The following is a 17,439-nucleotide window of genomic DNA, read 5'->3' as shown; positions in this document are numbered from 1 at the left end:
ACATACATAAAAATTATTATTCAGTCAAATACGGCCTTACGACAGATCCTAAAATAGGGTATGTATGCACTGTAATTGAAGGGGGCATGTGGAGTTTTCTTGCAAACAAACAAAAGTTACGTTCACGTTTACATTCACAAAATATTTAATTTTTTGCCCTTATTTCGAAAAAGAATTTTCCTACTTGAGATGTTTATACTTGATCGTTTACATGCAGCTGTGCATACTACGATCAATACCGTCACCTTATAAAAATCACTTCATAACATGTGAAAGTGGAATGGCTGCAGCTGCATGTGCCATTTTGCTTCTTTGCATCATTATAAGATTCTTTCAGAGCAAACACAGCCTCCCTCTTTTATTCTTTCAACTACCCTCTCAAAAAGGTTGGTGTTGCAATATGTGTGCATATCCAAAAACCTGTTGATATCTAAGCCTTTAATTGTTTAAAAGAAGGTGTGATTCTACTTCTGACCAGCAATGTGGGCTTTTCTTTTAGGCATGCATCTGTACTCCACAGAGTTGCAAACTGTTGGTTAGTTTGTTTGTGTACAACATATGACAACACATGCAGCTGACTGTAAACTGACAAGAGACCATTTGTCACAAACTGCTGTAAAAAGCCCAGCTGAGATGCATATTCTGAATGTGCTGTCCAAAGAATGCTCCTACAAGCGAAATAGTACCAGACTATGCTATTTACATGACCCGTGTCAAATTCAGAACATTGTCATATTTGTAATAATAGTAGAATATTAGTGTGCAATTAGTGTTCATGTAAACATTGTCATTTAGGTATAACAACTGTGTTGGGAAACATTTCCTTCCTCATAAAAGATTCTTCTCAAGAATTTACAACCTGCATTGCTCATTCATGCTTTCTAGCGTGCAGTCTTATTCTTCTCTGCCTTTGTTGGTGCACTGCTGCGATTCCTTGTGTGCGTTTATCACTAGATAAACAGAACAGGGACCTAGTCACATAAAAACAGCTCCATACCTCTACCAGAGGTCAAAAACCTGGATACCATTGTTGTCAAATCATCTTACACCTCCCTTTAATCTCAAGGGACTATACAAAGGTATTACAAATAAGTAAAAGTAAATGAGTCCTCCATCCAAAATCAAAATCACACACATGTACAGGTATAGGATTGTGAAAAGTGAATTTGTGCCTTCAGATCAGGGGCGATTCTAGGATCAGAGGTTTAGGGGTGCTGAGCACCCAGAGAGCTGCCCGGCCAGGCAAGATAAATTTCACTGTTTTGTACATTTTAATGCAATTTCATTCCCACATTTGTGAAAGAAAAGCACAACACTTTTTGGGAAAGTCTGTGACTAAACCATCAAATCTGATAAAGGTTATTCAAATGCTGAGCCACAGCAAAAGAGGAATGGATTGGAGTCATAAAATAAACATATCGTAACCCTAATTTCTGGGGGAAGACAACTCATTTTGATACAGCAGCTCCTCAACATACACATAAACAGTATGTATGTTTCTGGAGTAAACCAGCCCCCTATAGTGAGTACCAAAAATACCAAAAATGGACCTTGGACTTATTTTTTGGACTTTTATTTGAAATGAAATGCACAACATGTAACATTAACACATTAACAGTAATTGACTTTTTCAATGTTTGTCTTTTTCCTTCTTGTCTCTATTATATAATACAAATACATAAATAAAAATACACTTCAAAAAAGAAAAGTGCTTGAAATCTACAAAATAATAATAATAAATACACACAATAGGAGTTATAATGTTAATGGGCATCCAGTCAGTTAGCTAGTCAGTAGCACCTTGGTTTAATATTAACACATGCACATGACACAACAGCTAGCTTCTCTCATTCCAATTCAAACAGAGGACAGTGGTACTGACCACCTGTAACGTTTCCTAGCTAGAAAAAACGTCAGCTAACTCCTACCTAACAACATAAACAGTGACCTACGATTAAATGCAGCAAAAATGAGGACTGGTAATGATAATAATGTGTTGGTATTGAGTGGTAGAAGTTAAGAAATGTGCCACATACCCTGGTTTAAGCCAGGTACTTACACCACTACTGCATATTACGCACACTGGAAGGCAGCACATTGCTCTGTGCAGATAGAGCTCTCAGAGCCCGAGTCGGGGAAAGATGAGAGGGATGGGGTGGCTCAAACCATTTTTGAGGCAGGGGGGGGGATATATTATGTTTCAACCAAGTACTATATGTTTTTGACACTTTTCTAGCTTGTTAAAAAAGGACATACAGTAAAAAAAAAAAAAAAAAAAATCTCTTAAATTTTAGGGGTGCTGGGATTCAATTTAGGCAGGTTTCAGCACCCCCAAAAATGGGCTAGAAACACCTATGCCAGATCAAACATGAATTGAATTTCAGCTCTCCATGGTTTCGTATGCTGAGTTATAAAGACATCATCTTTTCACAGATCCAGAAGTTTTGATTTTTACACGGTATATCATTCCAGCTGTCCTCCATTTCTACACAGTCTTCAGTGTTGCCCAAAAAATCATTTGGCTCCCCAGGCTTCCAGTAGCTGAAACCAAAAAACAAACCGTCTTTTCACAAATAACACAAACCAAGAAACATTTCATGGACAACACAATGCTGGAATGTGACCAGCTTTAAGCTGGAAAATTAAAATGTTTCCTGTGATTCATTTCTAGATTAATTTATTCATCTAACATAAAAATCTAAAAGACATTTTAAGGCCTTTAGATTCAGCGTTAAAGCTACAGCTGATAACTTTTATAAAAAAAGTAACTTTTTGTCATATATGCTGAAACAGTCACTATATTCACAGAGAGCAAAGTGAGAAAAATAATCTATGAAAATAAATCATATCCCTCTGCCTACTCTATTGCTTTGTAGCATTTCTAATGGCCTTACTGCATGTAACCAGAAAACAACCAATCAGAGCCAAGGAGTCTCTAACGTAGCTGTCAGTCATGGCAATTGTTGCTCATTGTGAACTGTGGTCAAATCATCAAACTAGGCAGCGCTGATCAAATATGAATCAAGATTCTGTCACCGCTATTTCTATGTAAAATGAGAAAGCTGGTCCACCTGGTGGGTGATGCTTGGTACTTCGGTTGACCATTTACAATATGGCAGCCATGACACTAATTTTGTCATATTACAGCTAAACAGTGCACTAAAATATGGTTCAGAAAACATCTGAGCTGAGAAATAGGCAATGCAGGAACAGAATCTTGATTCATATTTGATCAGCGCTGCCTAGTTTGACAGTTTCACCACAGTTTTCAGACTGTTTTTTTTTTCCCTGCGGTAAATTCCAAGGAATACTATTAAAAGCATTACGAAGAGGAGGAGTAAGTATGACAAAAAGTTATTTTCCTAAAAGTTACCATCTGTAGCTTTAATGTTAGTTGAATAACAGAGTGATGTGTGAACCTTTCGGTCAGCGGCGTCCCATCAACCCATTTCCACATCCCCATGGCTTCTCTCTCAGTCAGTCCAATCCACAAGACCCTGCCGAATTTTCCTATGAAATTCTTGTTTACAGAGAAAAACAGAAATCACTAATCAATAGAAACTGAACTGATTTAAATTCACCATGCAGTTAGTAGGTTACCTCTCATTCATTACATTTTTCACTTTTTCTCTTAGCATTGTCTCTCCTAACCTCAAACTTACACTCATTCACATATAAATACACACACCTGTTCCTCTTTGCTGTTGATAATCACCAGGTCTGCACCTCTCTGCAGACAGTCATCTCTGCTGTCCTGCCAGGATTTCGTGGTAGTAGAAACAAAATAAAAACTGTGGCGGAAATACACCCATCCTTGTTGCAAATAGTAATCTGTTACAGAAAGATTAATGGATGGAAATTGACATTTTTAAATAAGAAACTGACCAATTTTAAAGAGCTTTTTTGAATTCAATAATCAAAATTAAACTATGCATTATGAAGCTCAAAGTAAAAAAAGACCATGATAAAAAGGTTAGTAAATGTAATAATTCCATGTCCATGGGTTTCCCTACTTCTACCACTCGTGTGTCTGTACTTCTGTAATGCAATAAAATACAAGTGTTCTGCTGTAAAGTTTGCTTTTACGATGCCTACAATGATCACTTTTTGTTGACACTGTCGAAGGATTTAGTTAAATTATGTTTTAGCATTGAGGTCATGCAGTAGTTGGTGATGCTGTTGTACTTGACTGCATCATATTCAGAAGTATGTATAATATTGAATATAAATATAATACGTATTTCATACCTAAAATATATATAATACAAATTTACACCTCACAATCCCACATATTATTTAATTGAGACTTTCTGCAAAAACAAACTAACTGAAATCTTGATTGGCCAGTTACTATGTTCTAGACCTCCAAAGTGCTCTGTGTGCTGTGCAGAAAGTCTGATTAAAACATGTAGTGTGAGTAAACACAATATGAGTCAGATAAAATTGTACAGTGTCTGTCCAAAAATGAAAACCAAGAGAACCCAAACATGGCACTAAATCTCCCTTTGGATTCAGGGTCTTTCATTATTGGCATGACAACCTTCATCCCCATACTAACCAAAGTCAGTCAGTTCTCTCTTCAGCTTGGCAGTCTCCTGAATAAGGTTTGTGCAGCCGGCTTCTGTATCTGGTGTCTTACTGTCAGAGCTGTCTGAAAGAGCAGAAACACTAAAATTAAATCAACAATTATGCCCACATGCACTAGGAGCAATTTGAGGTTGAGTATCTTGCTCAACGACACTTTAACAAGGGGGTCTGAGGAGATTGGGAAACAAAGCAAAGAAGCTTATTTGTACAGTATTTGTGATGTAGTTTATAATAGACTTTAAGCTTACAATAACAATACGTTTACCGGTTGACAGTTCTGACTTGAGTTTCATAAGGAGAGAACTAACTGGAAAGTCCCGTACTCTTCTTACGTAATCTGACGTAAGTTTGCATTCTAGTGTTATTATTCCTCGTGACTGTTTGTGATTCTAAACTTCCCCAAACTTGTGTAACTGAATATCACTGAATTGAATCGAAACTGTGAAGGAGCCTGAGAGCGCAAACACAGAATAACAGAGAATGTTGCTACGCTATCAATCATCAAGTGATCTGAACACTGATGAAATAATATTTAGACAAAAAAATCTTAGAAACCTCTCAAAGTGTGATATCTTGTAATTGTAATTAATCAACTGTGGCAGTAACCAGATCCACTCTCTAGACTTATGATAACAGAGAATTTGCAGAAACACAGAGCAAAACTACAGACACAGTTCAAAATGACTCACAGAGGCGCAGGGAAATGTTGAGAGCAGCTTGTAGGATGAACAGGAGTCCAAAGCTCACACCAACCACTCTGTACAGTCTTCTACCTGTGTGCAGAAGTAAGACAGACATGCACATAAAGCAGGCGCCTGGCAGCCTTCTACAGTACATGAAGCAGATTTATGGATAATGTTACCCTGTTGACATTTTAGGAGGACTGTATGTGTGACTGTAAATTTGAGGATGTGTTCAGGCCAAAGTCAGGCAGCTCTGTAAACCATTATGTGTTCTTTTCAGAGTAAACCATGTTAATTTAACAGTAAAACAAGAACGAATGTATAATTTTAATAGTTTTCAGTGTAAAATGACTGACTAAACTGACTTGATATAAAAGAAGATCAATAATATTTTCACATGTGCACTAAAAATATATAGAGGATCTTTCTCACTTTTCTACACTGATATTTTCCTAAAAATCTCTATTTTACATTTTGGAATTTAAATTTGTATCCATACTGCCTTCTTAGATAAATGCTAAAATGTTACACTATAGGTTTTCTGACTCACCGGGCACTGCAGCAGTCCCTCTACCGTCATCACTAGAGCTCCTGGCTGAAGAATTAGGTATATTTACATAGTCCATAGTGATTTCAGGTTGATCCTGAGGGACAAAGTTTGCCATAATTTACCCACTGACTAGAAAGTGACAATGATGATGGTGAATGTGTTTTTGTCCGAATGACTGTGATGTGTAATCTACTTCTTGCTTTTATTTTGATTTTGCTAAGCAACACATTTTTGTTCTTCCTCATTTTTAGATTTGACTTAAGCAACTTCTTCATCCCAAAGCCTTTGACTTCACTACAACCTGGTTACCTGCAATGCCGACGATCTTATCACTTCAAAGAGGCCTCCAATTTCCTTGTTTCACATGAGGGACTCATCAGACTCGATACATCGATTTAATGGTCAGCATTTCACTTCACATCAATGGTATTGGATTGCTTGACAGTTAATATTGAGCTGATTTTCATACTATTGTTAAATAATGATGTTGTTGGTGGGAGAAGTTTACTTCCAGGGATAAAAGATAGCCCTGAAGTTCAGACAGGGAGACGGGTAAAAGAATGGGGAAGCCATGGTATTCATCAAAGGTTTTGAATCCTAAAACTATAAATAGTGTATTCTTTCAGTCATATGTTCTGTTTCCACATAATTGTTTCTTCCTCTATTTGACCTGTTCTAAATCTGTTCACAGTGTAGTAATGGGTTTATTAGCTCACACTTGACGAAGACACACACACAAAGAGGGAACACAGAGATCCCTGATCAGATTACTGTGAACTTCTCCACGAATATTAAGACAACTGCAAATCAAACAGGTAATAGCAAACATAATTTTATTGTATATGGACACAGGTTGATAGACTGATTGGACTCCATCAAGTGTTTTAGCTGCAGTAGCAACATGGCCCCATAACCCTGTCTCCTAGAAATTATATTCATATTTTGCTGATGTTAGATTGTATCTGAACAGCTACAGCAGCTATACAGTTAAGTTATGAGTTAATCTTTAAGTTCTAACATGACATGATAACACTAGGTATTGCCAACGTGTTTTCATCCAAACTCGTTAAATACTGCTGCCATGACAGTCGACCTAAACATCCAAATATGAAGCACCAGGAAGTCTCCTGTGCAGGTTTTGGATGTTCTGGGACGGTGTGTCAATTCACCCTTGTTACATGCAATTTGTTGTTTCAAAATACTTTTCCTTATTTAACAAGACATGTACAGCTTCTGCTCATGACATGCATACATACTTTTTCAAAATAAAATTATGACAAAGGTAAAAGACTTAGGCAACGAAAGCACATGGTTGGGTTTAGAGAAAATCATCATGATTTGTCTTAAAATAACTATGGATCCTACTAATGTAGTGTCACGTCCCTTGACATACGTCACTAGTGTAGCATGCTACACATACTAGCACATTACGTTGTTACTAAAGTAATTTCACTGAGTTTTGGTTTCACAAAGGAAACAAACAGCAGGATCCTGAGTGAAAATCCAGTGTTTGTTTGACCCATCCACCTTAGATGGACTTTCTTGATCCTCATATTATGGTAGATGTTGGCAGTGTCAGAAATCGCTGCCATCTGGTGCATATTATACCACCATGAAGAGTATCTCAGTGTGTCCGTGTCAGATGCCAATATCTACTGATGAAGCAGCGGTATTTAATGAGTTTGGTTGTTGCCGGTGGCGTCAGAAATAGTCGCTACCTGGTGCATAGAATACTGCTTGAAGGGTGGCTCTGTGCATCAGTATCTGACACAGAGATCACTGACAAAGTAGCGGTATTTAATGAGTTGGGAGTGAGAGCAGGCTGCCACTGCCCCATAAAAATACAAAGTGTCCCCATATTGCAAAAAAAATATACAGAAAAAAATTGCTATACTACAACAGGCAACCAAGCGCCACCATCCAAAATAATCCTTAGCAAATGTAATCATAATCATAAATAAACTTGTCAAATTGCCATTATTGTTACAACAGTTAGTGTTACAGTGTGCTGCAGTTGTGCAGGTGGTTTGTTCACATGGTATTGCTGTACCCCAGCAGAGGCCATTACTCAACTGCTGCGGGCAGGTACAATCAATGTCAAACACTGTATTGTCTCTCTATTTCATGTATTAAAAAAAACTTAAAACTTGAATGTAATATGAGTGTTACAGAGGCTATTTCACTGTCAACAAAGAGTTTTGTGAAGTGTCAGTATGTTGTGGCATGTTTCCTGGGCATTGAAAGTCATGTCAGCAGCTAATCTGGGAGTAACAACTGATAAAATGACACCAAAGTTGTCAGAAAATGTAGCTATCCGAACCATTAGCATGTTAACAATTGCCATTTTACCTAATCTGCTAAACTTTATATAGTAAAAGTTACTTCAAAGCTAGAGAGCACAGCTGTATTTATTTATGATGTGGTAACACACTGTTGATTTTGCAGGGAGAAGACTCTGTCAGCTGCTTTTCCTCGGCTTTGGCGTGCTCTGCATTGTACAAGCCATTCTCAATGTTTCTCTACGCTTTACAGGTGAGGGTGCTTTCTTCCTATTGTGAAACTTGAAATTTGCTAACACAGTTGTGCAGACAATACCACAATATTACAAATACACACACTCTGATGTAATTTGACATGTTGCTTTCCGCCTTTTTTTTCACATGTACATATTTTTTCATACTCTCAGTGTCATTGAGCAAGGAATCAACCCACTCGGACTGCAACACAACTCATTTTTGTGTCCAGAACAATACAAAGATGGTGCCAAAGGACTGTGAGGGAAAGAGGCCTGACCACTGCAACGGATTGCAAGAAAGGCTCAACGCCTTGACTGCAGAGAAAAATGATCTTCAGAACAGAAACAATGACCTCACCAACAGGTTGAGGAACGTGGAGGAGGAGAGGGACAGGCTGAAACAGAGGCTGGGGGGTGAGAACAAATCAGGTTAAGGTTTCTGACCTTAAAGAGAAACACCACCCACAAGTATATTAAGAATATTTAGAATTCCAATATGTTATCTCTATAAGTTAAATCAATCTTTGTGAATGTGAGCTACTCTCTTTCTCAAAGCCAGAAACCAGGGAAGTATGGGAGCCTGATTTTGTGGACTCACAGTTTGTTTGTTTGCTGTGTTATACCCAAATAAGCTTTATCCTATGGTAGTGTTCTCAGTTCTGAAACACAAAATGTACCCACATATTCAGAACCGTCTCCTGGGTGCTCTAGAACATCTTTCAACACTTATTACCTGCTCCATGACTTTATACCCTATGACAGCACAAATTTGAGTTTTAGCTCTGTAGCTTTTGGATTTGAAAGAGTTGTTCATTTTCACTAATCTTTTGACTGTCTTAGACCGTAGGAATAACATATTTAATTTTTGAAAATGGGCATAGTTCCCCTTTAACTTTAACTCTTCATTTCTTCCCCTTTCAGACTGGTTTTGTTGGTTTGGCCACGGTGGCATCTCTCTGTGGTTACAAAGAAACTATTGTTGCTGCTGGGAAAGTTCAAAAGCATCGTGTGTGTGTGTGTGTGTGTGTGTGTGTGTGTGTGTGTGTGTGTGTACACCATTCTATATGTTAAAGTTATGCTTACATTCTCTATCAAAATCAATAGGGGGCCTTGTACCGTCTGGATGGGGATGCTGATCTCTTGTTCTGGATCGGACCGAAAGACACAGCTGGGACCAACAGATGGAAATGGGTGGATGGATCTGTGCTGACTGAACTGTAAGGCTTTTAGATGTAGTGCTAGGCTGTATAGATTTTCATAGGTCCAGTATCAGTATCTAAAAAAAAGACCAATTCTTTTCAGAGAACCGATCTTACAGGGGGGTACTTAAAATGAACAGGAATTAGACATGGATATTGTTTTCCATCTCAAAACACACAAAGAACATCCTCACAAAACTTGTCACAACTAGAAAAAAGCACTAACAAACTGATTGCTGCCAATGTAGACAACTTTTGTATTACCAGAAGACACACCACAATGATACAATTGTGAGGATGACTGTAATTTTAGTAATTAAAACACAGCCACAAATCTTTGATCCTTATCATCCATAACAGGAATTTTAACAGTATTAACTTTGTCTGGGGGCAAAAACAAAACAAAGCATTTACCTACATAGCCTGCTTACTTATTTATAGTAGAGGCACAAATATCAAGGGAAAATGACCAAATCAACAAGATCTGCAAGTCTACAAAATTGGGCAGGCAAAATGCTTCACTTCTAAAACGCTTCTAATGTGGTAAAATGCCCTGGGCAGACGGAACAACACCGGTCGCAGCCAGAACACAGTGCAGCTGTGGCCATGGGTCCAGGCTAGCTTATAGTCAAGATGGTGCCGATAATAAAGAAAATAGTGATTTATTCATCTCGTTATGTGCCTAACTTTAGTGGATCATAATATATCGGGTGTTGGGTCAATCTGCAATGTTCTGTTTCAATATCAGAACAAATGTTTCTATCAGTGTCAGTTTTTGAGCCAAAGGAAAAATGTGGCCTGCAAAAGAGTAGGTAAGGCTTAAAGGGGAACTAATGTTTTTTTCAACCTGGGCCCTATTTTCCATTCTACTTTTGTCTAAATGAGTGATAGGATGTTCAATATTTTAAATTTCTCCAGTACGAAGCTAGGGCTGACCTGCCTGCAGCCCGTGAGCGCGCGCTATATTAAATAATAGGGCACTCAGACAACGTCAAACAACGTCAGGATACGTCCACTAAAAGTGCATTTTTTTCACACAGATAGGCTCAGATTGTTAGTATAATTATCCGACAACATAACGGAAAGGAGAAATGAACGTCTGTGTTTACCTTTAGCTGGATTCGGACATGTTGCTCTGCCTGTTGCTGCTCCCTCTCTCTCCTCGTCCGCTCTTCAATTTCATCCGTGTACTCATCATCAAATTCAAATGGCTCATCCAGATCCAGCTGGTCAAAATCGGTTAAAAATTCGGATATGTTTCTTGTGGCAAGTGAAGGTCTGGCTCTGAAATCTTACGTCTCGCGAGATTTGAGTTGTTGCAGGAAGTGACCTTACAAACACGAGGAGTTACTCTGTTTGGAGTAATCATGGCTGAATTTTTACCCAACTTTGACCAACTGGATCTGGATGAGCCATTTGAATTTGATGACCGCCCGTATTTATTAGAACATGGAGTGCACAGATGTACATGGATGCAGAGCTCATTTAAAACAAGAAAGACCCATTATGCACTTCCTCATGAAAACTAATGTCAAGCATTTACAGTTGACAGATTTGAGCTGCCCTCTAGTGGATGAGGCTGAAATGCAATACAACACTTTACTTTTTTTCTGTCTCTATTTGATTTTAATGTGGCATGGAAATTCATGTCACAAGTAGTAAGAACAACTCAGTACAGTGCAGGAACTTGCTGCCCAACCAGACTGACTGATTGAATGTAGACAGTTACCAGGAATTACCAGGAATTATGAGGATGAATGTACATTTAATAAGTAAAACAGCCACAGATAATTGATCATTATTGTTCAGAACTGGACTTTGAATGGTATTAACTTAGGCTACAGTACAAGAAAGTAGGAAATTACAATAATAAACACAACTGAATGAGACAAAGGAAGAACCATTTAACGACATACCTTTCTTACTTATTTATGGTAGAAGCACAACTATAAAGAAAAAATGACCAACAAAATCTCCAAGTCTACAAAATCAGGCAGGCAAAATACTCCACTTCTAAAACACGTGGTATGAAGCCATGCAGCAGACTGAACAAAACCTGCTCCCTCACAGTCAAGATGGCACCAAAATAAGGGAAAAGGTGATGTATTGGTGTTGTATTGTGCCTCATGTTAGGGAATCATGACATTTTGGTTAAAGAACTAATTTGCAGATGCTGCATTTCAAAGTGAGACCAATTTTTTCTTTGGATGAAGGCACCCTGACCATTAACTAATATCTCACCATTTGCCAGAGTAGGAGAGTAGTATTGCATATGGGGCCAGGCATCTGATGATATGTAAACATTCACATACTGAACGCATACACACACACACACACGCACACACACACACACACACACGCACACATACTGTCATGTCTCGGTTTAGTATCTGTTTATGTTTCATGTTCTGCATTTCCTGTTTTATTTTGAAGATCACTCACCCCTGTCTCTGTTTCAGGTTTGTGTCCTGTCCCTTCCCCCCGTCATGTGCGCACCTGCCCCTGATTGTGTCTCCCCACACGTGTCTCCAATCACTCCCCATTACCTCTTGTATTTTACCTCTTGTCTCACTCTGTCTCGTCGCCAGTTCGTTGAATTTCATGTCACGTTCCAGCATTGTTCCTGTCTTGCTCTCTAGTTCTTTTTTGATCCTGTTTGTTTATCGACCTTGCCTTTTGCCTCTCGTTTTTGGATACCTCTGCCTCATCTGACTGCCCTCCTGTGTACCGAACCCGGTCTGTTATTAAACAACGTTTTTTTGGGAAACCCTCGTCTTAGAGTCTTGCATTTGGGTCCTGTCTCTGGTTTTGTTCATGACACACACACACACACACACACACACACACACACACACACACACACACACACACCAACAGTTACACATACTGTATGCTGACATGCATTCATGTTCATAGAACATGTACTGGCTTTTACAATGGCTTGATTTAGAAGCGGTGCCTCGTATTAAATTGCGGCCAGCGAATGGAGCTTTCATAGGCTTCAGACCATAGCCTGGCCTTCATAAGCTATGATGTTTAAACCCCCAAAGAGGGAACAATTAAAAAAAAAAAAAATAAAAGCCACAACAGCTCAGGGAGGATAACATCCGATAAGAAATGTGCCCACACTATCGTCTAAGAGTAGGCTACGTGTTTGGTTCATAAGGATTATCCTTCGATCTTACGGTTCCACTAAACGTCTTGCGAAGTGTTGCCGCCATACCCTTACGTTTTTTTAATTCATGATTAAATTTTATTTATTATTTTTACCTTATTAAGTTTTATGGTCTCATACATTTGCTGGCTATAAGTACTGACATATTAATGTACTTGTTTAAGCGTTGAAGGGGTGCCTGTAATGCATTCATAGTTGCACTGTGTTGTTGTGTATTGCATTGTACATCAAAGGAAGGTAGGCTGATACACAGTCCTAAGATGAATCAGGAGGGAATCAAAACAAATAGAAAACTGCTTCTAAAATGCTTTTATTTTTATTTTACATGAGTATTATTTCACTGACCTATATACTTTAATGTTTACCATGTTTTATTTTGATGGCTCGCTTGTGACTCATACACCAGCACTTAAAGCTATATGTGTTTGTGTAAGTGTGTGTGTGTAAGTGTGTGTGTGTGTGTGTGTGTGGGTGGGTGTGTGGGTATGGGTGTTGAAGCCCGCACACAATGTTTTGAAGCAGACCACAGCAGGTGGGAAAGTACCCAGGTTGAGCTGCTGTCCGTTGACTTATGAATCAAACTACCCAAGTTTTTTTGATGACCAACAGCCAATTGTATTTTGAGTTTATTAAAAAACTCTGCGCCGCGTCATAAAGAACTGGGCTTGAAATTTTTGATGTTCAGGGCTGACTTTTTGGAAGCCTGCAGAGCCCTTGTCACACTGAACCACGATTTTTTTTTTACCCTTAGTCTCTGGCAGGAGACTGAGCAATAGACTGAATCTTCTAGCTTCCCTTGTGAAACTCTTAACTGGTGAAAGTTGATTGCGAACGGACCCTGAGTAGAGAAAGGACCCCAGAGCAGGTAGAATTTTAAAAACTACTCAAAATTTAGTAATAATCCAGCCCAAATTTGAGGGTTTATAATCCAGACCAGTTCATAATTTTTTACCTTTCTTTTATTTATTTATTTATTTTTTTTTTATTCTCTCACATCTTGTGGATTTACAAAAAATGAGTTTGTGTGGGTTTACAAAATTCTGTTTTAAAGAAATATTCCTTTTTTTCATTTTCATACTTTTTGATCTTTTCATGTCATTTGGGATTACAAAACGTGTCGATGTAATAACCCTTATTCTTTGATTGAGGTTGATTCTTACCTTTTCTTGGATTATTCATACCATGTAAGAAAAACATTATTGAGGGAATAAAAATCAAGTGACAACTTGGAATACTTCTCCTTGGATTATTATTTCTTGTAAAAATGATTATCATCACCCAGGAACTCAGCGTAGAGCCCCCGAGGTAAGTTCCAGCACATCTCACACAACGGTACGCAACTGATACAGATCCACACACACCCTATAGGCTACTCTACACCTCTGGGGAGGATAACCTGCATAGGGGCCCTTCCCCTGGCTTACAAAGAGGGCTGAGCACGGTGGAACCTTATAGCTGTTAGGTTCCCAGGGTTAAGGGTTAATAAAATAAAAATTAAAACGATTACTATGAGTCACCATGCGATAAATTAATCCTACTGGGGTAATGGGTGACAACAAACTAGTGACCAAATTACAAGGTGTGAACAAAACCTATAAAACAAAACTGATCCATTTGAGATCTGAGTAACTGAAATCTTCTGAAGGGTTACTGAAGACGGAGGCAACTTTGGCAGGTTATTGCCTGTGAGGGACTCCATGTGTAGCATCTCCGTCCTGGCTTAACATGAAAAGACAACGCATCTTTCCCCGAAATGATACCTCTGTCCGGGTGACACTCAAAAGATAGTGCGCCTTTCACCAAGGTAGCACGTCAGGTCCTTCATGTGATCAGGATGGTGGAAATGTCAAATAAGAAGGCCCCCCTCCGCCCCTCTGCCCTTCCCAAAGCTCGATAATCTCAGGGCTCATACGTTGCCTTCAGGTCAGGGACAAGGCCAGTGAGCAGAGATTAACTTGTATTCAGCAAAAATTTAAGACCTATTTCTATCATTAACAGATAAATTTGAGTTCTAGGCTACATAGGGGCCCATGGCGGCAACTGGCCTAGCCGAATTGACTCCCTGAGGGCTATGGACCCACTAGCATCATCCATTTGACCCGTGTGTCCCATGGCGGCTGATTAAAGAACTTGCCGTCACTGGTGGGAAGTTCTCAGATAATGAGCTTCTGAGAATGACCCGTTTCAAAGTCGTACCAGTCGAACAGAAGAAGCCACCTCGCTTCACAGCCTGTGGTTGAGTGACAGAGAGAGAACGAAAAATGTCCTCGGAGCAGACACCTGTTTGAAATGGGAGCAGAGAGGAAATTAGCAGTAAAGTTTTCCTACATTGTCATGTAGTAAACGTGTAGTGTAGGTTTCAGTGACAATGACTAACTTTGTCAATTTTTGCCTATGACAGTATCTCTTGTTACTGTCATCACAAGAATGTCATCTATCCCAGCATACAAAACACATGAAATAACACATTAGAAATAATCACAACAATTTGCCAGTCCATTTGACTGGCTGTGAGTTTGAATATGTTTGCCTCTGGAAATGGCAACTGTGAGAAGTTTTAAATGGCAAAGTAGAAGACTCGACCACATCAAACAGTTGCATCACAGCAGCAAGATGAGAATATCAATGACTGGAAAGATGAGTTTCATCACTCGGTCTATGTGAGACACAATGAAACTATTCTTTGGGAGAAATAATACTACAGGAGTAGCAAAAACTAAAGTGATGCAGTGACAAAGTGCAAACAGTTTGTAAGGCTGAAGACTGTAGGGTGTCTTATATGCTGTCTTTTATATATATACTTATACCTATATACTTTTGTGTCAAACATTCTCATACGTTTTGAAACAAGAAATTACTGATAAACCATCACATTAGGTGTTAAACATTTCACTGCAGAAGGGTTGCTTATGTGACGTCTGGGCCCTTCTGAGCCTTTTAGATCAACAGTTACATTATCACTATTTTGAAAATAAAAACATCATCACAGAGCTTGAAGTGATAATAAAAATTTCCAACACTGCTGCCAAAGTTCAGACCAGTTTTTTTTAGATCCACTTATGATGCCATCTCCATCACACTACACACATTCCTCTCACCCAGAAAATCCCAAGAGTTATGTCAGGATGCTGTTCATTGATTACAGCTTAGCATTCAACTCCGTCAAACCAAATAAAGTGATCAACAAACTGCAAACACTCGGTCTGTGAGCCCTTCTCCATCAGTGGATTAAAGACTCTCTTACAAACAGACCCCAGTGCGTCAGGATCGGCCACCACAACTCCTCCACTATCATTCTCAACACTGGCGTCCCCCAAGGCTGCGTCCTCCGTCCAGCCCTCTACTCGCTTTTTACCCACAACTGCACTCCCTCCCACAACACCAACCGCATTATCAAATTCGCAGATGAGACAACTATAGTGGGACTCAAATCAAACAATAATGAAACAGCCCACGGGGAGCGCACTTTTCATAACTCATCACAGTGGACTGCACATTATGGGGAAAAGGTAGAGAGGGTTTCAAGCTTTAAGTTCCTGGTGCACATAGCTGAGGACCAGATCTGGAGTCTTAACGCCTCCCACATCATCAGAAGAGCCCATCAAAGGATGTTTTTTCCGAGGACCCTGAAACGTAACAGGCTTCCTCAGAAACTTCTTTTACCACTGTAGAATTGAGATTATAATAACATACTGCTATACCGTGTGGTGCTCTGGCTGCACCGCAGCCGAAAAGAAACAGCAGGTTGTCAAGATGGCTGAGAGGATCATTAGCTTCCCCCTACCAAACCTTTGTGACATCCACTCAGGCCGTCTTCTCACACAGGCCACATACATAAGGTCAGACACCTCACACCCACACACTATTTTATTGCTTTTATCTTTTTTATTGTGTATTTTATCTTTTTGATCTTATTCTTATTTATTGTGTTTTAGCTTGTTGTGCAGCGCTTTGGAAACCGTGTGTTTGTTAAAATTGTGCTATATTGGGGCGTTGGTGGCTTAGTGGTAGAGCAGGCGCCCCATGTATAAGGCTGTTGCCGCAGCGGCCCGCGTTCGACTCCAGCCTGGGGCCCTTTGCTGCATGTGTCTCTCTCTCTCTCTCTCTCTCTCTCTCTCTCTCTCTCTCTCTCTCTCTCACACTTCACTATCCTATCAATTAAAGGCAAAAAATGCCCATAAAAATATCTAAAAAAAATAAATAAATAAAAATAATAATAAAATTGTGCTATATAAATAAAGTGGATTGGATTGGACCCCGGACACCCTCTCTTCACCACCCTTGCCATGGGAAGACGGAGGGCCCCCATCACACACGCAAAAAGGCTATGGAACAATTTTTTCCCCAGAGCTGTGGACAGACTCCAGAGATTATAACCCCAGCAAGACTTGCAATTCAAAAGAAAGAAGAGGAGGAAGTTCTCAGAGCGTATTTTTATAAATAGACGTCAAACTAACAGAGTGTGAAAGGAAGTGTCAAGTGCCCTCACTGTTGCAAAGTGTCAGTGTGCAAAACTCCCCCACTTGAAAAGGCAGCTAATTTCAGGAAGACTTCACAGGACTCCACTCATCATTCTTTTGCTCTCTTTTTCTTCTTTCTTTTATTTAGAAGTTTGATGCAATGGTGAATAACCAGGTGAAAAACCTTTAAACACAAACAAACACCACTTTAAAAAAATGAAAAGCAAGATAATCACATTCAGTGAAACACGTCAAAGACTTGAATTTTTA

At 39.2% G+C, this 17,439-nt stretch overlaps 1 protein-coding gene across 1 annotated transcript; it reads right to left on the bottom strand.

Moving 5' to 3' along the window:
- Positions 1-1,248: 1,248 nt before the first annotated feature.
- LOC117254729 (CD209 antigen-like protein A) lies at positions 1,249-5,980 on the bottom strand. Its single transcript, XM_078165528.1, has 6 exons — positions 5,821-5,980; positions 5,277-5,360; positions 4,559-4,651; positions 3,689-3,831; positions 3,420-3,520; positions 1,249-2,541 (listed from the first exon to the last, which is right to left on the bottom strand). Exons 1-6 carry the CDS (start codon positions 5,933-5,935, stop codon positions 2,409-2,411), a joined length of 669 nt encoding a protein of 222 aa, XP_078021654.1. The 5' UTR covers positions 5,936-5,980; the 3' UTR covers positions 1,249-2,408.
- Positions 5,981-17,439: the final 11,459 nt, after the last annotated feature.

The sequence above is a fragment of the Epinephelus lanceolatus genome, chromosome 3, assembly GCF_041903045.1.
Source record: "Epinephelus lanceolatus isolate andai-2023 chromosome 3, ASM4190304v1, whole genome shotgun sequence".
In the NCBI taxonomy this organism is placed as follows: Eukaryota; Metazoa; Chordata; class Actinopteri; order Perciformes; family Serranidae; genus Epinephelus; species Epinephelus lanceolatus.
Note: the sequence above shows the minus strand (reverse complement) of the source record. Positions and strands in the feature narration are given on the sequence as shown.

Excerpts from the sequence above, each read along its gene's own strand:
- LOC117254729 (XM_078165528.1), bottom strand. The coding sequence starts at position 5,935 with ATGGCAAACTTTGTCCCTCAGGATCAACCTGAAATCACTATGGACTAT. Across the intron at positions 5,361-5,820 it reads AGGGACTGCTGCAGTGCCCG|GTAGAAGACTGTACAGAGTG; the intron begins GTGAGTCAGAAA and ends TTCTGCACACAG. Across the intron at positions 4,652-5,276 it reads CAACATTTCCCTGCGCCTCT|ACAGCTCTGACAGTAAGACA; the intron begins GTGAGTCATTTT and ends CTGCTCTTTCAG.